At 58.9% G+C, this 21,360-nt stretch overlaps 4 protein-coding genes across 4 annotated transcripts; 3 read left to right on the top strand and 1 right to left on the bottom strand.

The window, feature by feature from the left end:
- Positions 1–377: 377 nt before the first annotated feature.
- Positions 378–2,934, top strand: CkaCkLH20_09789 (T-complex protein 1; the record flags this gene model as incomplete). The annotated part of the gene is made up of 4 exons (XM_038892504.1): positions 378–436; positions 501–1,893; positions 1,941–2,114; positions 2,824–2,934. The coding sequence occupies 4 exons, from the start codon at positions 378–380 to the stop codon at positions 2,932–2,934; spliced, it is 1,737 nt and encodes a 578-aa protein (XP_038742071.1).
- A 300-nt stretch (positions 2,935–3,234) lies between these two features.
- CkaCkLH20_09788 (putative glucan 1, 3-beta-glucosidase) lies at positions 3,235–11,858 on the bottom strand (the record flags this gene model as incomplete). Its single annotated transcript, XM_038892503.1, has 29 exons — positions 3,235–3,595; positions 3,680–4,236; positions 4,348–4,508; positions 4,624–4,920; positions 5,003–5,378; positions 5,448–5,900; positions 5,983–6,517; positions 6,620–6,697; positions 6,791–6,858; positions 6,909–7,046; positions 7,112–8,012; positions 8,081–8,415; positions 8,502–8,667; positions 8,751–8,805; positions 8,888–8,997; positions 9,067–9,107; positions 9,160–9,206; positions 9,260–9,346; positions 9,410–9,919; positions 10,016–10,065; positions 10,155–10,284; positions 10,343–10,499; positions 10,562–10,682; positions 10,762–10,853; positions 10,925–10,958; positions 11,019–11,094; positions 11,179–11,299; positions 11,410–11,621; positions 11,690–11,858. 29 exons carry the CDS (start codon positions 11,856–11,858, stop codon positions 3,235–3,237), a joined length of 6,438 nt encoding a protein of 2,145 aa, XP_038742070.1.
- Positions 11,859–12,617: 759 nt separating this feature from the next.
- Positions 12,618–17,109, top strand: CkaCkLH20_09787 (uncharacterized protein; the record flags this gene model as incomplete). Its single annotated transcript, XM_038892502.1, has 7 exons — positions 12,618–12,822; positions 12,922–13,047; positions 13,119–13,299; positions 14,273–14,322; positions 14,386–15,249; positions 15,313–16,785; positions 16,862–17,109. The coding sequence occupies 7 exons, from the start codon at positions 12,618–12,620 to the stop codon at positions 17,107–17,109; spliced, it is 3,147 nt and encodes a 1,048-aa protein (XP_038742069.1).
- Positions 17,110–18,304: 1,195 nt separating this feature from the next.
- CkaCkLH20_09786 (uncharacterized protein) lies at positions 18,305–21,349 on the top strand (the record flags this gene model as incomplete). The annotated part of the gene is made up of 1 exon (XM_038892501.1): positions 18,305–21,349. The coding sequence occupies one exon, from the start codon at positions 18,305–18,307 to the stop codon at positions 21,347–21,349; it is 3,045 nt and encodes a 1,014-aa protein (XP_038742068.1).
- Between the last annotated feature and the right edge of the window lie 11 nt (positions 21,350–21,360).

Genomic DNA, 21,360 nt, shown 5'->3' with positions numbered 1-21,360 from the left:
CGTGATGAAGGTGGAATATTGCACTGGAAATTCATGGAAAATTGTCAAAAGTGAAAATTGACAATAACTCATAGATAAGCACCTCAATAACAGGTAAATCACAAAAACAGCCCCAAAAAACAAAAAAACGCCGCTGAAGATATCCCGAAATCCAGGCTTGGTCGCGCCGGATCGGATCAATAGCGCGCCTGCGACGCCCTGATTGGTCATCTCCCACTTCAACCCACCAAGGCTGCAGTGCACCCAGACTTTTTTTTGAGCCTGGAGGAGCTCCCGCAACCACATCGTCAACACCAAGGGTACTCCTACACCGTTGTTACGACCGGCACGACTGACAAATCTCCGATTCTCGAAGCGCATCTGGTCGTCAGTCCACCATGTCTCTCAACATCCCCAACGCCCCCAATGCGGGCTTGTTCAAGGGGGGTTACAACAAGTGAGTATCTCGTCGAGAAGCTCCCCCGCCATCCCACCCGTCACCGACTGACCCCTCGCAACAGCTACGATTCCGAAGATGGAGCCGTCCTGCGAAACATCGACGCCTGCCGCGCCATCGCCTCGACCGTCCAGACCTCTCTGGGCCCCTACGGCCGCAACAAGATCGTCATCAACCACCTCCAGAAGATGATCCTCACCTCAGACGCCGCCACCATCCTCAGAGAACTCGACGTCGTCCACCCCGCCGCCAAGCTCCTCGTCATGGCCAGTCAGCAGCAAGAGTCGGAGATGGGCGATGCCACAAACCTGGTCATCGTTCTGGCCGGCGAGCTTCTGCGGAAAGCCGAGGACCTGCTGCGTATGGGCCTCAAGACGTCCGATATCGTCACCGGTTACGAGCGCGCCCAAAAGTTCGCCCTCGACACCCTCGAGGAGCTGTCCGTCGACAAGGTGGAGGATATCCGGTCCCAGGAGGAGCTCAGCAAGGCCATCCGCACCGTCGTCGCCAGCAAGCAGAACGGCAGCGAGGACTTCCTGTCTGAGCTGGTCGCCGAGGCCGTCCTCTCCGTCCTGCCCAAGAACCCCGTCGGTTTCAACGTCGACAACATCAGAGTGGTCAAGATCATGGGCGGCAGCCTGGAACAAAGTCGCGTGGTCAAGGGTATGGTGTTCCCCAAGCCACCGGACGGCATCATCAAGAAGGCCCAGAAGGCCAAGGTCGGTGTCTTCTCCTGCCCCATCGACACCACCCAGACCGAGACCAAGGGCACCGTCCTGCTTCACAACGCCAAGGAGATGATGGACTTCACCAAGGGCGAGGAGTCCCAGCTCGAGGCCGCCATCAAGGAGCTCCACGACGTCGGTATCAGGGTGGTCATCGCCGGCTCCACCGTCGGCGACCTGGCCATGCACTACCTCAACAGATTCGGCATCCTCGTCATCAAGATTCTCAGCAAGTTCGAGCTGCGGAGAGTCTGCAGGGTCGTTGGCGCCACCCCTCTTGCCCGCCTGGGCGCCCCCATGCCCGACGAGATGGGTTCCATCGACGTTGTCGAGACCCTCGAGATCGGTGGTGACCGTGTCTCCGTTTTCAGACAAGAGAACGAGGTCACGAGAACAGCAACCATTGTCCTGAGAGGCGCCACCCAGAACCACCTCGACGATGTTGAGCGTGCCGTCGATGACGGTGTCAACGTCGTCAAGGCCATCACCAGAGACCCCCGCCTCGTCCCCGGAGCCGGTGCCACCGAGACCCAGCTCGTCGAGAGGCTGAACGCTTTCGGTGAGAAGACCCCTGGTCTGTCGCAATACGCGATCAGGAAGTACGGTGAGGCCTTCGAGGTCATCCCCAGAACGATTGCCGAGAGTGCCGGTCTGGACGCCACAGAGGTTCTTAGCAGACTGTACATGGCGCACCACAAGAAGGACGACTGGTCCACCGGTGTCGATATCGAGGTAAGCCTGCACTGTGATTGTGGCTTGGCATACGCTAACTCTCCTAGAACGACGACGGCAGTGGCACCCTGGACGCCCGCGACGAGGGCATCCTCGACCTGTTGGTCTCCAAGTCTTGGGCTATCAAGCTGGCGACCGAGGCGGCCCGCACCGTTCTGTCTGTTGACCAGATTATCGTTGCTCGCCAAGCAGGTGGCCCTAAGCCTCCTGGCCCCAATCCTGTGAGTTGACTTATTGATGCATTGGTGACACAGTCTGCTAACCTACCGGACAGAACTGGGACGAGGACTAAACGGGAAAAAAGGATGACTGGTATTGGAGTTAATGTCGGTTTTGATGATCATAGACCACCCCAAAAATCACGTCGAGATATCCCGAATAGATTCCTGAAGACAACTCTGATGCTTCTGTGACACCACGTCTTGGACCGCACGATTTTAATTCCGATGACCTAGTTCTATCCTCCAGACTCTTGAGCATGATCAAAGGCTAGTTACGTGAGCACCAGACATAAAAATTACTGTGCTCTACTCATCCAGACTTGACGTCAGAGTACTAACTCGGATTACCGTTTCTAGCCCTAAGCACACAAAATACTATCCTCCTGCAACATCTCCTTCAACTGTAGACGAGCACCAAACAAAGCATCATCTTTTCTGCCTTCGTGGTTCACAGACAGCTCCAGAGCGCCGCATAGCTCACTTGTATCAGTGTAGCCCCACCATCCACCGCAGCGAAGAGAGAAGCAGCCGCGAATGTGAGTCCCCAGCCCCAGATGGCGCCCCTTTTTGGGTCTTCTTCATTATCGGATATGGGCTGAATCTGATGACCCCGGTCTTCCGTCCATCACAAGCAACGATTTCAAGATCTGTAAGCCGCGATACGTTGATACGGGCTATGTGTAGCTCAGAATTGCTGACATCGGTTCAGGTTGCTGTCGTCACCATGTGCGGCTGTGGCTGTGTCTTGATCGTGCTCAACGTCGCCCTATGTGCCGCGGTATGCGAGCATGTATTCGTCGTGGTATTCCCTCACACATAAGCGCGTTCAACTTCCTTGAACAAACAGACCATCACGCGCTGGAACTGGCGGTTCAGGGTCTCCAGGCGCCACGCCATGTAGTAAGTGACGGAGCTCCCGCAAGTGACGGCACATACGCACATAGTCGCGTCAGGCATGTATAGACTATATTACAGAACGACGCCGGAGAATCGCACAGCAATATTCCTGTATACAGCGGGGCGGAATACTTCCACAAGGACAAGACCGAGTTTCACTCTTGTTATACCACAACACGGTTTTCCATGAGATTACCGCCGCAAACCAAACACCCCTACTCACCTACCACTCGCAGAGCACCCTCGAGACCATGGTCGGGTTGTTCAAGGGCGGGCAAAAGTCCTTAAAGTCCTCCTCCCGGCAGCGGATGTCGCGGACCCCGTCGCAGGCCATGGACCCGAGCGCGGACCTCGTGCCGGTGTACTTGCAGCCGCGGCCGTCCATGTCGAACTCGATGTCCCGCGGGAAGCCCGGGTCCGACGCCGTCACGCCGTCGTCCTCGACGCTCTCGTGGGCCTTGTCGAAGCACATGTCGATGCCCGGGCCGTCGGGGGCGGCGGAGAAGACGACCCAGTTGCGGTCGTAGTCCCAAGGGCCCATCTGGACGGGGATGGAGAGCTCCGAGAAGACGATGATGATGAACCTGAGGGGGCGTTCGGGTGATTAGTGGGAGATGTTCAGAGTAGACCATGTGGGAGAGAAGAGAAGAGAAGAGAGAGAAACATACCTGGAGGGAGGGTTCGCGGGTGGCGGAGGCGCCTGCGTGGTCGTGGGCCCCGACGTCGTCGTAGGCACCACCGACGTCGACGACGGGGGCGACGGTTCGAACGTGCCCTCTGGGGGGTCCGATATGGTCTTGGTCGACGCGGACGCGCCGCTGCTGTTGGGGTCCTTGGGGTCGTGGTAGTCGGGGGGCACGCCCGTCGGACGCGGGTTGCACCAGAAGCCCTTGCAGAGCGTGCCGCCGCAGCCGCCGGCGGCCGAGCAGGTCGGCGACGGCTGGGGGCCCGAGGTGAAGGAGACGGTCTGGCCGTTGCCCCCGCCGCCGCCGGAGCCGGAGCCCGGGGGCGGGTCGGGGATCAGGGGGCAGGACCCGCCGTCCTGTCGCTTGACGTACGTCCTCCTCCTCCTCGTCGGGTTGCCGCCGACGCCCGGACCGCAGGGATCGACCGTCTGCCCGGTGTCGGCTTGGGTGGAGAGGTCGTTGATGGTCGGGCAGAGGTTGCGGCCGGGCCACGTGAGGTCGTTGTAGTCGTCCGTTCTCAGGCAAGATCGGTCCCGGACCTGGTCAAATCGTTAGCAAAACAAACAAAAGGAGCCTTTCTTCAGCGGGGGGCGAGGGCGCAGTCTTGCCTGTCCGTTCCAGATGAGGGGCCTTCGATCACGCGGATCGACGGGGATGGGATTGCCGTTCGCGTCCTTTTCGGGCACGGCGGCGAGGCGGCGGTGGAACAGACGGATGAGTTTCTTGACGTTGGCGGGTTCCGTCAGGTCAGCTTGCCAAGGAGACGGCATGGCTCGGTAGTATGCCACGAGGCCGGCGACTTGCGGGGCAGCTTTGTTGTTTTGTCACGTCAGCGTTCGGTCTTGTCTCTTTCTTTTCACGGACGGCGCGAAGGCAAGGCCAGAGCGGGAGTTAGGGGTGGAGGTGGGAGAAACGCGGCAACTTACCGAACGAAGTTCCGTGTCTGTATATGTACGGAGACATGATGTTGAGTTCGGGTGCGTAGACGGTCCCGGGGCCGAATGTCGTGAGCCAAGGGGCTTCGAAACTGTACGCGGCGCGGACGATGTTGGCATCCGTCGCCCCGACGACGACGAGGTTGGGCAGGTGGCCGAAGATGTCGGTCGGGTCGGCGAACCGCTGAGGATACTTGTCCGGTGCCTGTCCCGGCCCGGTGGCATCGTTGCCCGCAGCCGCCACGAGGACTACTTGGCACTCTTGGTCGAGCTTCCGCAGCATCTTGACTAGAAACCGGCAAAGCCGAAGCTCCGGGTTAGTCTTGTCTCTCGGGTTCAACGACAAGGGGAGAGACTGCGGGAAACCTACACCACGTGGTAAAGAAGGGTCGCGGCATCTGGCCCACTTGGATGCCCCAGCTCATGTTGATGACGGCCCGGCCCTTGCGGGTCGGGTTGGCCATGATCTCATCGTACACGGCAGTCAGCTGCTGGAGCACCCGCTCGGCCAGACGATCGCCGCGACGGTTCACGGGCATGTTCATCGCGTAGGCGCCTCCGGCGGGAACTGTGCGGACCCTGCACGTCTTGCAGAGGCCCAAGACGTTGCCGTTGATCGAGGCTACCACGGCGGACCCGTGCTTGAAGCGAGGGTCTGCGGGATTGAGCGTCATGGGGTCGACGCCGTAGTTTGGTCCCGGCGGATACAGCGTGCTGAGTCGGTCTTGTCCTATTCCTGTATGTTCCTGTATCTTTCGTTAGCTGATGACGTTTCTCTCACTCTCTCATATGGGAAACACTGAGCACCGCCTTACCGCATGAGCGTTCCAATACCCCGTCTCGCCGATAACGTAGACCCATTGGTTTGCATTCCCGACGTTTACGTCGTCGAGGCGGTAGTTCCATTGTCCGGCGGTTCTCACACCCGTGCCGGGCTGTTTCCAGACCGTCTGCGGCGGCAGCGAGACCTGGGCCAGGTGATAGATCTTCGCGTCTGCATCTGTTGTGGGTGCTCGTGCTTTGAGGACAGTCGGCGTTCCGTCGTCCTCGACAACGGTTCGGGAGGAGTTGACTGTCGTCAGCACGGTGTACTCGGAGGCATCTTCGGGGATATGCCTAGGCAGATGGTGAGGGTGGGAGGCCATGCCGGGGCTCCCGTCTTGGAAGCCTTCTTCGTGGAAGCTTTCGTCTTCAAAGCCCTCGAAGGGATCCCAGGGTCCCACCCCGGCGTTCCACTGTCGCGGGTAGTAGCAGTGTTCCACGGTACCCTAGAATCGATCGGTTCGTGTCAGCGTTGGAGTGCCCCGAGACGACAACTCATCTCTATGCCAGATATAAACAGGTACATACCGAGTCTTCCAGAGCCTTCTTGGTCTCTGCGTCCAGGAACGAGACCCAGAAGTAGAGGGTGAACTGCGACTGGGTCGACCCAATCTGGCGGTACTGCCGCGTGTCACTACCCTCGGTGAAGCCGGCCTCGTCCAGGATCCGAACGATGCCGCCGACGTCCTCGTTGTCCGCGGGATAGATGATGGCGACGTCCGGGCACCCCGGAGGCGGCAGCGGCTCGACCTGACGGCGCTCCAGGGCTTCTTCCTCGGCGGATTCGTCGGACGCGACGGCGCGACCCGGCTCCTCGCGCTTCTTCGCGTCCTGCGTGGGCAGCGGGCAGGAGTCGGGCGACGTGGTGGTCGTCGTGGTGGCGTCGCTGTCTCGAACGCCACACCCGCGGATCTCCTCGCAGGACGAGAGCGTGGAGGTGACGGTCCGGGTGGTCGTTGGGCCGGGCGAGAGAGAGACGGTGATGGACGTGGAGCAGATGGATGCCGTCGCCGTTTCGCATTCTCCAGACTTGGAGTACGTGACTCTCCCGTCGCGGCCGACCCTGGACAACAGAACTTTAGCATCTCCATCGTTATTGTAGGTGGCATCACAACCGAGCACGTGAACTCGGGCTTGAACGAACAAAGGACGGCCAGAGACTTACGTGATGGGAGGGAATGAGATTGGTGGCGGAGGCAAAATCCAGGGGGTCGGGAGGCGCACGGGAGGTGGACGAGGGCCGCTGCGATAACTTGGTTAGTCCAACCTGCTGCGCTGGTCCTCCATCTCAAGCATTCATATTGAAATGCCCAACTTCATTGCCAGTGTAACTCACGGATAGACGCCCGGTGGGAGTATCCACCGGATGCCGCCGATGCGGATGCCAGGGAAGGTGATGCAAATCTGCGCCGGTTAGTTCCTAGGTACCGGGGGTGGGTTGCGAGACTACATACATTGAAGAACCAGAGGTTGCAAGGCGTCAGGAAGCCGATGCCATCGTCATCGTCATCATCCTCCTCGACGTCCTCTTCGACCGTCTCGATCTGACCCGGCGGGTACTCCGTCCAGGTAGGCAACGGTTCGGTCACGGTCTGCGTCGCACGTCAGTCACCTTACTAACTTGGGGCACAGGGGATCAGGCATATAGCCAGCTTACCGGGGGTCTGTCCGGGTCAGTCGGGTCCGGGGCGTCCACGTCGAGATCATCGTCCCCCTCTGCGGGCGGAGTGTTGACGAAGGACGTGGCGAGGGCGCAGTCGGCGGTGAAGACGGCGGTCGACGGCGCCAGGAAAGTCACGACGCGCGTGGGCGGACAGGTGAAGCGGAGGCTGATGATTGTGCTCTCGGCGCACAGCGTGGTGATGGTGGTCCTGGGGGTGGCGAAGACGATCTCGCTCTGGGGCGGGCACGATACCGGGCTGGCCGTGACGAACGAGGGGAAGGAGAGGGTGAGGACGGTGGCCGCCGACGCGGACACGGTCGTGACGTACGGCGTCCGGAACTCGCCCGACACGGTGCCGGAGGTCTCTCCGGGGCCGTTGCCCCAGCTCTCGGGCGGCCCGCTCGTCATATCGGGCCAGGGGGGCAGCTGCAGCGTGCGCGTGGTCGTGCCGCCTTCTCCGTCAGGCAGGGGCACGGGAACGGGAGGGATGGACAGGCTTGGGTGGACGGTGAGGGCGCTGGAAGTCTGTCCCTGGGTGATGTTGACGTTGGAATAGGGCATGCCGTCTGTGCTGATGGGGTCGACGGTGATGGTGATGGTTGTGATGGTAGTGACGAAGGTGGTGACGACCTGGCCGTCGATGGTCGTGGTGTCCATGTGGCCGTACTCGACCGAGGTCGTGTAAGGGGGCGGCGATATGGTCGTGGAAGAGCTCAGCGAGCTCGTCGGGAACACCAGGACGCATGGCGCCGGGCAAGTGACGGCGGGGGTTTGCCAGACTTCTGGCCCGACATAGACGACATCGAACTCATCGTCACCTTCAAGCGGGATCCAAACGCTGATCTCGGTGGTGAAGCCGCGCTGGTTGCCGTCTTCCTGCATGATGGCGCCGCCGCTGCGAAGACGTGGTTAGCTTCGTCTGTTGCAAGGTGAAAGTGTCCGTCCGTAAGATGTTCTACTCACTTGATTCCCGTCCCAATCTCCACGGTCGCCACCGTGAATATGTTGAATATGGTGACGCCCTTGCTGCCCTTGACCTCGCAGAGGCGTTCCTGGCAGTCAAAGGTGTCGAGGCAGTCCTGGTAGTACTCCTGAAAGAAGCTGTACATGCCGGCGCCGTGGAGGAGGACGTTTTCCGAGTTGATGACCCGGAGGCCCCATGCCTCCTGGCAGCCGATTGTCGTGCAAGATTCGAAAGACGGATCGCCGGGAAACTCGCGGCCGTCTTTGAACGGAAGCGGGGCCACAGGCACGGGCTGGTAGTATGGGGTTTCCGTCTGGATGTGGCCGAGGTAGATCTTTGGGGTTTTGTGTAAGTTTTTCAAGTCACAAGCGTAGTAGCCAGCCCGTAGCAGAGAGGGAGGACCGGGACTTGTGTACTCACGTCCTTGGCCCCGTAGAGCTGGTATTGATACATGACGGTGTGTTCCGAGCCGGTCCCGTAGAACCACGAAGGTCCCTCGGACTCGATCAGCGTTCCGCGTGCCGCGTAGATGCTGATCTGGTTGACGAGCTTGTCGGGGCTGTCGGATACGACCATGTCGTTGTCGCTGGGAGACACGATACGGTGAGCAAGACATGTACAGAAATCATGTATGCCGAGCGGGCATTTTGAGGGAGAGAGAGAACTCACTGGTCGGCCAGCCAGATCCAGACGTTTTCAAAGTATCCGTTCGCTTGGGGCGTCACTGTCGTCAGTGTATTGAATGTCAGCACACATTCCGTCGTTACTCGTACACAGCTAGCTAGCAGCCGAACGAAGTTACGAACCGTGGAACAGCAAAGCCGCGCAGATGCAGCCTTCGTTGAACTCGTGCTTCGGGCACGTATCCACGTCGAGGTCACTCCCGGTTGCACCACCCACTCGCACATGGGAATCCCTGGCGCTTCGTTAGCTCGACGATGACCGGAGGACGACGAAGGTCGAGTGGCCCAACGTCCCAACTCACCACATGGCGGCCGCGCCTTTCCGAACTGCCTTGACATTCCACTGGACGATCGTTAGCGCAGTCCTCGAGATCCACGGCAGAGATCACACTCACCTCGAGCACAATGGCACCCGCGGTGGCACCCTGGACGTTGAATTTCACTGAGGTGGGTGGGTGGTTAGCTCAGCCATCCATCCGGGAGAGGGGCACGAACTGTCGGTGATTTCCATGGTTCCAACGTCACCCTTGATGCCGACTTGCACCACGACACGGGGGTTGCGAATATCAGAAAAGTAGGCGCCTGTTGATATAGCAGAAATTAGCCCGCGTTCTCGGGGGACATGGTATCGGACGAGCGGCTCACCTGCTCCTTGGATCTGCGACCAAGCAGCACCGACGACACGCGAGCCGGTCGGGATCAGGACGGTGCCCCCGACCCTGTAGATACCGGCAGGGAAGTAGGCGATCTGGCCGGCGGCCTGCGCTTCCCGGAGGAACGTGTTGATACTGTTGGTGTTGTCTCCCGTGCCGTCGTTGCGGCATCCATGCTCCGTGGCGATGCGGAACTGGCCGACGGCGAAGTCCTCGTACTGCGGCTTCGACCGGTAGAAGAGCTTGCCGTCGTCATCGAGCAGGCTCTCAGGCCTCGCGGGCGCGTCGACAGCGCCTGCGGTGCTGGTGCCCTCGTATCCGTTGTACCGTTTGCCGATCGCCCAGAGCTCGACGTGGCCAGAGGAGCCGAGGATGACGTTGCCGTCGGTATCTTTTACGGTGGCCCCGACGCCGGACATTTCCAGGTTGTCGATGACGATGTTGGGAGAGGTTGGGCCGGAGTTTGTGAGGATCGCGGTTTCAACGTTTCGGAGTGTCGAATCTGTTCGGGTTCGTCAAGTAAGTGACAACGTCCTCGAAGGGAGGAAGCGAGAAGATCGCATGTCTCTCTCTCTTTCTTTCGGGGTTCTCTACTTACCAATGATGGACACGGAACCAACGCCTTGCCCGTCAATGCCTCCAGCGCCGCTTCATCACCAGTCAGCACGGGGGGGATCAGGATGATCGTGGTCGAAAGGGGGTAATTTGTAAATCAACAGGGAAGGGAGCCGCCTCACCTGATGTTGAAGCCGATGGCGGCACCGTCAATCTGAACTCTCTGCCAGTTGAATCCCCAGTCCCAGATCATCTGGATGGCCGTGAGACAGTTCTCGAACTTGAGGTTGATGACGGTGTACTGCTGCGACCCTGAGAAGACCACCCTCCGTCAGCAATGAACATGGCCGAAGCGCGGGCAATATCGTACCAGCTCGCCATCCGATGTTTCCGCCTTTGAAGACCAGGTCGGAAACGAAGCCGCCGCTGCCGTTTTCCATAAAGATACCGACGTGGGTTGGCTTCTCGTCGTCGGTGGCCTCCGGCATCTCAAAGATGAGGTTCTGGAGACTGCATGCCTGGGACACCTGGGTGGGAGGAGTCAGCCAGATTGTATCGTGTGCAGGAGGCGGGGGGAATTATGACCAACCTGCCAGTGGATTCCGGTCGGGACGAGGTCCTGGTCCTGGTCGTTGGTTTCCTTGGGCATCTCGGTCATGTCGAACCTCATGTGGCGGATGCCCCTGAAGAATTGGTTTTGGTTAATGTACCTGGGTTTTGTTAGATTGGTGGCCGAGAGAGGAACTGCGCTAGATGCTCGCTCCGGCACGGGAGGTAATTCATTCGCACCAGTTTGCGCCATTGCCGTCCTCTATATACGGATCCGTATCGATGAGGGCAATCCCCTTGAACTTGTCGCATCCCTTGATAACCGGCAGGTCCTGAACCTCGGCTGTCAGCGATTCCGGCATATGAGAATGGACGGGCATGGACGGGCAGGGCAGAGACGTACGTGTGGGTTACCGAAGAACTGAGTGAAATACAGCCTTGAAGAGTGTCAGTCATGGTCACCGATTACTCAGGGAGGGGAGGATGGATGCCCGTACTGGATGATGGGTGTGCAAATCTTGTAGACGCCGGGCGGGAAGTAGATGATGGCACCCTGGGAGAATGTGTTGCCGCCTGCGGCTCGTCAGTATCTAGAGCATATAGAGACGGGAGACAGATACAGAAAGAGAGAGAGAGAGTTCTCACACTCGCGGCCACAGCGGTTCCCATCCTCGATGGCCGCATTAATGGCTTCGGTGTCGTCCTTCTCACCTCCGCCGGTGGCGCCGTAGTCCTTGACGTTGCGGAAAAACTTGTAGTCACCACCGACTATGGGTTGCTGTTGGAAGAACAATCAGTCAGTCCGTCCGCCTGCCCGTCTGCCCGTCGACGGTTCTCGCAGGAGATATCCCAAAGCAAGCTCCATCCAGGTCAGGGGCGGCAACATACCTTGCCGAGGCCGGACAGCTCCGGAAGCCACCAGCCGTTGTCGGCCAGCCTGAACAGCTCCGACTCCATCTCCATGACGGTCGTGTTCCCGTCAACATCGATGAAGGTGTGGTTGACGACGGCAACCGGGACATCCGGCGCCTCGGCGCGAGAGTCGGCCATGAAGCGCTCGAAGGTGCCAGACTCGGCCCACACGGGGCCGCTCTTGGATCCTACATGGAGCAAGTCAGAAACCGGCACTGGCAGGCGGCCCTGGCGAGCGAGGTGATGCGTGGCCTACCCTTGTCCGGCGCAACGCCGTAGTAGTTGTCCGTGTTGTCCACCATGTAGTCCGGGCCGGGCTGGGCGCCATACTTGGGGACGCGCCACTCCGGCTTCGCCTCCTCGGCGACGCCGCGGTAGGTTCTGTTGGTCGCGAGGGCGCCTACGAGAGCCCAAGAGGGTCTCATGTTGAAGACGTTGAGCAGCAGGACCGACTGAAGGAGGACAGTTTCGATCGCGCTGGGTCAGCAATGGGTGGGCGAGTGAGTGGTCAGGACCGCGGGTGATGAAGGAGGCCGATGGTCTTAAGAACGTGCTCTTACGGCGCGAGGTTGCGAGATGCCTGCCGTTACCCTCTCCCTAGATGTCATGCGCCTTTAGATTACTCGATATTGCGACTCGAAGCAAAAGGGCCTCGCCAAGACGCGGCAGCATCCGACAGAGGGTGGTACCTGAGTGCCTGCGTAAGCTTAAGGTAGCCTCGCAGCTTGCTCCCCGTTCCTTCGCCAGGGTCGAAATGGCCATGGTTCAACTTGTGATGTACGGATTCGTGGGATTCTGGCGAGGCCAAGACGATAAACCAAAGATCCTCCTCCCCCTGCTGGCACTCGCCCGACTTGAGTGACTTTGCTTGATCTTGAAGGCCGAAGATACGTTGCATGCATGGTGCATGACGAGGATTCAGTTCAGCTGAGACTACCCTCGCGTCCACGAGAACACATACGCATATCGGTGACTGGTGAGCTGTTTCTTTCTTCCTCTTCTCTTACGGTGGTAATCCCGCGGGTATACCGTACACAAACGGACACAACACTCCCACCCCGATGGACTCAACTTGATATAAAAGTCTCGCTGCTCGCAGGTTCGGTCCCGTCCGGTCCACCGCCCACCCAGCACCACACGGCCCTCTTCTCAAGTCATTCTCTCGTCTGCCCTCTGCTGCCACCATGTTCTCCTCGACACTCGTCACGGCCGCCGCCCTGCTCCTCGCCGCCACCTCGGCCGGGGCGCGCCGGGTGTGCTACGACCAGACGGAGCTGCTGTACTGCTACAACGGCGAGTTCGACACGCCGCAGGAGGTCGACCCGGCCGACGTGACCTACATCGCGGCCTACCTGCGGGCGTACGGTCGTGAGACGCGCAACGGTCGCCGTGAGTAGCGATGCCCCCCGTTGGCACAAGATGCGAAATACCTTATGAAAGAGAGAGAGAGTTAAGAGAGTCTCCCGCTGACCGTGACGGGTGCTCCAGTCCTGAACATGAACATGGCCGACGCCGCCGACTGCGGCGAGTGGTCGCTGTACGCGCGCGGCACAGCACTGGCGGTGGCCAAGAAGGTCAACATGACCTACGACAGCTCGGTGCTGTTCGAGGACGGTGAGTACTACTCGTGCCTGTGCCTCTTTATCCAGTGTGACCGTGTCTGACGAGGGACTTTGGTTGATTAGTCGCCAACACCATCGACGGCGGCACCGGGGCCATCCGCCGCAACGGCATCCACCGCTGCGGCGCGGACGGGGGCTCGCTCGGCGTGGTCGTCAACGCCACCCACCCGTCGTACTCGCTGCCGTCGTACGTCGATAGCGGTGCGAAACCCGCGGGGATCGTGATCAAGATCGTGGCCAACCTGTAAGCTGTAAGAGGCGTCGGCCTGGCACAAGATGGATGGGAGGTTGCAGTTCAGTAGTTGACCGTGGGGGCTCTTGGATCTTGGCCTTCAGTTTTGGATGAGCCCGACGTGCGGCACGGTTGATTCAAGGTTGCCGAGACTGGAATGAAGTTGGATTCAGACGAACGTACGAGTATTAACCCCGCATGACATAGCCTTCTAGCCCTTGTCAAATCCGGCCGAGAGTAGAATAAAACATGCCGTGCTTACTCTACGCTGTGTACCCTGTTGCGTTTATGATGGGACTTCTGTTTAGGCAGCGACACTGTGACAGTCGCATCAGATCAGTCAGTGTGGCCTATTAGTCGATAGTGGAAGTCTGAGACGAGATCATCGAGACATACCGAGAAAGCTATTTCGATGGTTGGAATGTTGTCGATCTGGAGACGAACCTCAGCTGATCCAGTAGGTCGAATTAAGGTAATCACCAAAGTTCCAATATGTGCGAATCCTCCAAGACGCAAGGGACGGATGTCAGATGCAGGTTCTCTGCAATGTATCCGTTCACGTCCAATTTAGGACTTAATATAAGACCCCTACATTAAAGACCTTCCCCATTAGGATACAAGTATCAACCTTAAAGTAACCATATAATCACATCACATAAGCTTATACCTTAGTGCTCACCTCAGTGTGTGATTAGGAAGGTCCCTCTCGTTCTGTCGTGATTGTCTCGTCGGAGAATCATCCTCCGTTGACGATTTTGCAGGCCTCATACGAGTGTGGTTCACGCTGCAGGTACGGTTACACGTACAGGTGGTATTTGGCCCCCAAGTTCGAGCTGAGAGACCCGATAGGCCTGTGAGTTTTCAGCCATGCAACCTCGTAAATGAAAAACCCCACCGTTCATCATCCTCATCACAAGGATCCTTCTCACCGAGCACCTACAACTACTGCCTAAGCAACTTGACAGGCGACTTGACAAGACCTCAGCCTTAACATTCCAGATGGAAAGATGGCCCACATGCTGCCGCCTGACGACCGTACGTATCCATTCCTCGAAACTTGAGGCCTGACTCGCAACTGCTGAACTGACTGCTCGCTAGACATGACGCGCCGGGCCATCGCAACAACCTGCCCGCGGTCATACCTCTTCTGCGTGGTCGCCGACGTCGGCCACCACCCAGACATCGACACAGAGGCAGACACCGTCGCCGTCGCCTGCCGCCCCCTCGCCATCACCTACCGTCAGGGACACGGCCATGCCCCGGCCCACGGCAACCATGCCTCCGGCCAACGGGTCCGCCACGCCCTCGACGATGCGGCCCGGGCCGTCGCCGTCCTGACCCACCCGGCCAACCGCCCCGCCCTGGAAGCCGAGCGCGCCCGTGCCGTGGCATGGTATCGCCATCGCGAAAAAAACCCCGGCCGTGCCGATGCCGATGCCGGCGACGGCGAGGTCGAGGTCCCCGACGCCCCCCAGCCCCCCTTCGAAATGCAGTACAAGGGCCACTGGCCAGAACCCACCGGCAGACCCGACCGCCCCGAACTGCCCTGCCGGCCCGACCCGTGCGAGTTCCCCTTCACCTCCACCTGTCTCCGGCTGGCCCTGACCGGCGACGACCTCTACCACACGAGGTACGGCGACGTCCAGGAGCAGCCCCTGCGATGCGTCTTCCGCGCCGACAAGCTCGAGTACGGCCTCGTCGTCCTCGACATATCCGACCTGGACGACCTCCGCTGCGGCTTCGTCGCCCCCGCCGTCCGCTACACCGCCGAGATCGCGCCCGTCTGGGATCCCGTCGAGGACCTGCCCCTCACCCACCCTCCCACCCCGGAGCTGGAGACCTCGCTCTCCCGCACCCCCATGTCTGCCTCCGGATTCATGACAAAGTTCGGCCTCTATGAGTCCTCGCTACCCTTGGCTCGCTTGAAACAGCACCGCGTCGTCGCGAGACACGCACTTGATTGTGAGAGAACCTGGACCCTGAAACATCATGAACATGCCAACTAACCCAACCCTACCGCGGTAGACGTGTGGCCAGGCCATTCCTCGGGTCCTGCGCGATCCCCTAACCTGCAAGACGATGGGGATCTCGAACCCATCATCGACCTCATTCTTTCCGAGGCTGCGGAAGTCGGCGGACCAGACGTAGCTCATGCTCACCGTGCGTGCATCGACCTTCCTGGCTTCCAGGCCCGACTGACCGAGCGGTTACGAGCCAGGCCCGACGGGCTCCGAGGCCTATCCGCTTCACCTCTACTCCGGCTGGCCTACACGAACACGTCACATCTCAACTTGGCGGGCTTCACCGGCCTGACGTTCGAAGCGGTAGCCACATCCCTCCGGTCCGAGGAGCTCTCCGTGACCCGGGCCTTGAGCCTGGGTATCGACGACGACGATTGCAGTGGATCTCTCGAGGCGCTCCTCGACGCTCTGAGCGAGACGGACGCGGTCACACACGTCTTTTTCCTAGCCCATCCCGGCCGATCCGACGACGAGCTCTCCTCGCGTGTATTTGCCCAAATCTGCTCGTCCCCCTTCGCGTCAAAGATCCTGCCATGTAAAGACGTCAAGATCACGGGCGCCTTCTCGGCACCGCTGCGGCGGAAGCCCTGGCTCGTCGACGCGCGCGGCGACAGGCTGGTATCCGAACACCTGATCCGAGCCTCCCCCGTGCAGCACATGTTCGTCCGCCAGCAGCTCACCGACCGCACGGGCCCGGAAGGCCGAGAGGCCGGCCACCCGCCCCGCTTCCGGCCCCTCCACCTCTTCCTCGGCGACGGCCTCCTGCGGCCGGAGCGTCTCGTCTCCGGTTTTCTCCGGTACTGCATCCGTCTCCACTCGGATCGGTTCCTGACCAGCTTCGCCGCGTGCCCGTCGGGTCGGACACCCGCGGACGAGCCGTTCCCCGGCGCGGCCGTCACGCCGATCCCGGCCGAGAACCTGGCCGTCCCCGAGTGGTGCGACCTCTCGTCTCCGTCACCCTCTCAGGCGGCCGACGGCGGCGACCCGGAGAAGGCGCTGGAGTGCTGGCCCGTATTCACCGGTCTGGACCCGGGCGGCTGGGTCCTCGTTGTGTCGCACGAATGGTACGTGGGCCCCCAGACGCTCAGCCGCAGGGCCAACCTCGTACGGCGTCGCATACCGACGGACGCGGCCTTCGGCGTGCCCGTCATACGCTACGCCTTTCTCCGTGCGAAGCAGCCCGGCACAGACGCCGCGGAGGTGGTCGGCGACCTGAAGAGCTTTCTGCGCGAGGCCGGCGGGCCAAACGACGATGGCCGTGGGGACGTGGATGTGAGCTGGGTGGACGCGCTGGTGGCCCGCACGGCGTCCTCGATCCGGGAGACGTGGCAGCTGGAGCAGCTGCCCCCGGAACTCGAGCCCGTCATGGTCATGGACGACGACACGGCCCGCTCCGTCTTCGCCGACTTCGTGGAGGACGCGGCGTACATCAGGGAGAACGTGCGTACCGCCATGCAGCAGGGTCATTCGGACAACAGTGAGTTCGCAGAGTCTTCCTCCGCTTTACAACTATTCGAGCAGGACGTGGTTTTCTAACCTGGCATCATCTATAGAACGAAACTGGTACCCTAGTCTCCTCAACGAGTCGGAGCAGCAACGGGCCGCCGCCCCGCGTAAGCGTCGACGGGCGAGTCGAACCGCGGAAGCAGACGCTAGCAAGTCGAGGAACACGGCCGTCTTCGGCACGCTACGCGACTTGGACGTCCCCTGGCCAAACGCTCTCGGGGCGGACAGGCCGGCGACGCCGCCTGAGAGTTTCCCCTGGCTGCCGGGTGAGGCGTCGCCTGATGAAGACTTGTAGGAGGCTATTCAGGGTCGAGGGTCGAAGGCAGAGGCGGTGGAGGAAGTAGGCGGCATCACCGAAGCGAGCGAAATGTCTAGCGGAGATCACAGACTACCGTCTACTGGTTCATCCAAGCCGTGCTTGAGCTCTCTAAGAACCACAGACATTTACTGCGCCTTATTGCCAATCGGTCTTCAACACAAGGGTTCCCACCTGCTTGCTGACACGAGGTGACGAGATCATAGACGCCCAAATCAGAAGAGGGAACCCGACACGAGGGGCCAAAGGTATCATAGCATCAGGCTGCCATTTCCATGTAATTAGAAACCTCGATCATTGGTAGCCAAGCGGTCCACGTCAAAAAGCTTGTCTTGCAGCCGAGCACATAGACTATGTTGCCTCCACATCTCCGAGGCGCCGAAATGCATAACTTGCCCAGGGATGCGGGGTTCTGACAGAGATGATTCGCTTTAATACGGGGTCGTTTGAAGCGGTTCACGGATACTTCTTTTCCCGGAGGTTCAGCTTACGATTGACTTGGCAAGTGAGCTTTGGCTCAGCCGCAGATTGATGATCAGTGTCAAGACCAGCTGATGCGGTTTCCAGGAAAGCATCCCTGGTATGGCCCAGTTGACAATGAACGTACATGTACATGGAAAGATCACCTAGCACCTCCATATCAAACTCATTGATCTGCTAGAAAGTAAGTAATACATACAATACGACTGCTGAATGTTTAAGAACTCCCTGCTACCCCAGCCTTATCCAGAACGCAGATTCGTGATTTGTTGTAGTGCCCTGCTCCTCTAATGCACTTACAGGGTCGAAATCACACGCTTACAAACTTTAAAAGGTGTATTGTACCCCTACCCACATCGTCAGTGACACTATTGATGCACAGCACCAAATGTGGCTACGAGCGTAGCATATCAAGCGAAAATAATCCTTGCAAATCTAAGGTCGCCAAGTAGTCAGCTGATCACGCTTTCGACCAACTGGATGAAAGCATACAGAAAAGCATCCATCCGGAGGTGAAGTCCGTGTTAGTGGACTGGTTGACGTGCTGATTAGATAAAGCCGTATCTATCGAGACAATGAAGATAATACTCGTGTATAAAAAGCATCTGGTACCATCATCTCAAATTGGTACCAAGCTAATAATCCATATGCCGTTTTATCCCATCGACAAAAGACGCTTTGCAACCAACACACCATGCAGAATCCCGGAGCATCTGGGCCCTCTCCCGCTATCCGAGAAGCCCTTTTGATGAGTATGAGCAACGTCAGGGAAGCGATTGCTCAGAACAATCAGAGTCATAAACACCCCGATCCAAGCATTGGCGGTCCAACCATCGACAACGACCTTCGAATTGCGATCCAGTTGAACCACGGCATAGCAACGGGCTGTCCGGACCATGCGAAAGCTGATATGTGGTACCTTCAAAGCGACATGTTCTTCGTCAAATTCAGGCGCTCAGACGATAAGAAGGCCCTCGAAGAAGCCATCGTTGCCATAGAACGGGCCATGAAGGAGCTGGTCAGATCGGTCAATAAGGAATCCCTGACTGGAAAGATTTACCACCTCCATGCGAGGCTTCTGCACTGGAGATTCGGCTGGACCAGATCCCTAGATGATCTAAATAAGGGGCGTACGTCCGGTCAACGCGCCTACGACACAATGCCATCCAACCACCCGGAACGGCTCGGACTCGTGGATCTTCTAGCTACTATTCTGTATGAGATGTACCAAGCCACCTGCGATCCAGATCTCCTCAAGCGTTCCATCTCGCTCACGAAAGAGACGGTTGAAATGGGTCAAGAAGGGGATTCCGCATGGTGCATTGCCACGAACCTTCTGGCCAGCCGCCTCCAAGCCGAGTACGACCGCTCGCAAGCCGTCAGCTTCTTGAACGAGTCCATTCGTCAGGCGACCCTGGTGCTGGAACTCACGCCTTCCGACGACCCCGAACTGTGGGTTCGGCGGAAGAACCTGGGTGGGAAATTCCTGGCCCGGTACGTGGGAGACAAACACGCGGCGGATCTGGATCTGGCCATCACTCTCAACTACGAAGCCCGAGAAGTCTGCAATTCCGAGTCGGAGGTCCACGACGTCAACCTTGGTCTGGCGACTTTGTTGCATAACAGGTACGACTTGACTGGCGACATCGCGGATCTTGAGCTGGCCATCGACTTGACGGAGAAGGCCATCGGCCAGATGACCGACAAGGATCCGCATCGACCCAGCTACCAGTTCAATCTTGCCAACAAGTATTGGGCCAAGTACGAGGCCCACAACGGTCTCGAGAAGACGCGAGTTCCCACAGATCTGCTGGACGACACGACGAAGCTCGTGGACTTCCTAATGATCGGACAAGAGGAAAGACTTCAAAGAGCCAACATATCCGATCTGGACAAGTCCATCGAGTTCTATCGCAAGGCCGTGGACGGATTACCGGAGAATCATCTTCATACGGCCAGGTTTGCCATGTACACGGGGCGGGCCTATGAGAACAGGCACTGCCGGTCAGCCGAGTTGAAGGATTCCGACGATGCCGTCTTCTTTTACGAGAAGGCTTGGCACGCGAGCGGCTCGCATCTCCTCGAGCGTATCACCGGGGCTCGCGAAGCAGCCAAGTTCTACACATTTGCGTATCCGAGAGACTTGGAGAAGGCGAGCGAATGTCTCACGAGTGCCGTGGAGATGCTTCCCATGATCAGCCCGCGATCGATAGACGACGAGGACAGACAGCACACGCTGCGGAACTTCGCCGGACTCGCATCGGCGGCGGCTGCTGTCGCTCTCGAAGCAGGGCGTGAGCCTTCCAAGGCGCTGAACTTGCTCGAAATCGGTCGTGGAGTCATGGCGAACCTCGTGTTGCAGCTTCGCACAGATACCTCTGAGCTCAAGCAGCTGCATCCTCAACTAGCAAGCGAGTTTGAACAGCTTCGCAAAGAACTAAACCCGAACACGTCTGAAAGTGCCAAAAAATTACCTCTTTTGACGGAAGATAAGCGGCGCGCTGATGCCGAGCAACGCTTCCGTGTGCTCGTGCAAGCGATCCGGGAGAAGGACGGCTTCGAGTTCTTTCTGCTACCACCGCCAGTTGACGAGCTCAAGAGTGCTGTCGGAGACGGGTCGATGGTCATATTGAACGTGTCTCAGCTCCGCTGTGACGCGTTTCTCATCACCTCCGACGGGCTGAAGGTTTTGAGCCTGCCTCGTCTGACCTACGAGGATGCCGAGAAACACGCCGCAAACCTCGCCAAGTCGCCAACCGCTTGCTCCTCGCAGTTGCTAGAGTGGCTTTGGGATGTGGCAGCAGGGCCCGTCCTGAACGCGTTGGGCCTTCGAGATTCCCCCGGAGAGAAGTGGCCTCGGATCTGGTGGGTTCCCACCGGCCCGCTCGTGCACCTCCCACTGCACGCGGCAGGCTATCACGATGATGGTTCCAAAGACACCGTGCTGGACAGAGCCATGTCTTCGTACTGCACCTCTGCGACCTCGTTTTCGTATAGCAGGCGGCATGATGTTGAGGATGGCGTGAGAGATCAGCCGGGGCACGCTCTTCTCGTCCCAATGAAGAAGACTCCGGGAATGGAAGACCTGAAATTCGCTACTCAGGAAGTCGACAAAGTCAGTCAGATCTGCGAGTCCATCGGTTTGGATGTCGTGCGGCCGGAAGTTCCCAAACAAGAAGCTGTTCTCGAATCTCTTCGATCTTGCAGGATTTTCCATTTTGCCGGCCACGGACAGACGAACTCCAAAGACCCGTCTCAGAGCTCGCTCCATCTTAATGACAAGCCTCTCAGCGTCGGAGATCTCCGTAACAGCCACCTTCCGCAGAATTCCCTCTTTCTCGCCTACCTCTCCGCATGCTCTACTGGGGCCAATAGAGCTGATGGGCTCGTGGATGAAGGAATCCATCTGATAAGTGGATTCCAGTTGGCCGGCTTTCGGCACGTGATAGGAACTCTGTGGCAAGTTTCCGACCGACATTGCGTGCCTGTAGCAGCCGAGATCTACGAGACTCTTCTTCACGGACAGGCGGGGGATGAAGCTGTTTGCAAATCACTTCACCGGGCTCTGCGAAGCCTCAGATCAACTTTGATCAAGCGAGATGAGGGCGGTAAACAGACTTCCAGTGTCACGAGGACGGACAGGTACGCTGTGTGTAAGGACTACGGCGCTCCCGTGGGAGGGGCGAAAGAGACTGCTTACAAGTTTTACTGGGTTCCGTATGTACATTTCGGCCCGTGAACCAAGTAGTT

This window comes from Colletotrichum karsti, assembly GCF_011947395.1.
Source record: "Colletotrichum karsti strain CkLH20 chromosome Unknown Scaffold36, whole genome shotgun sequence".
Classification (NCBI taxonomy): domain Eukaryota; kingdom Fungi; phylum Ascomycota; class Sordariomycetes; order Glomerellales; family Glomerellaceae; genus Colletotrichum; species Colletotrichum karsti.
The sequence above is the reverse complement of the archived record's forward strand: the minus strand, read 5'-3'. Positions and strand labels throughout refer to the sequence as shown.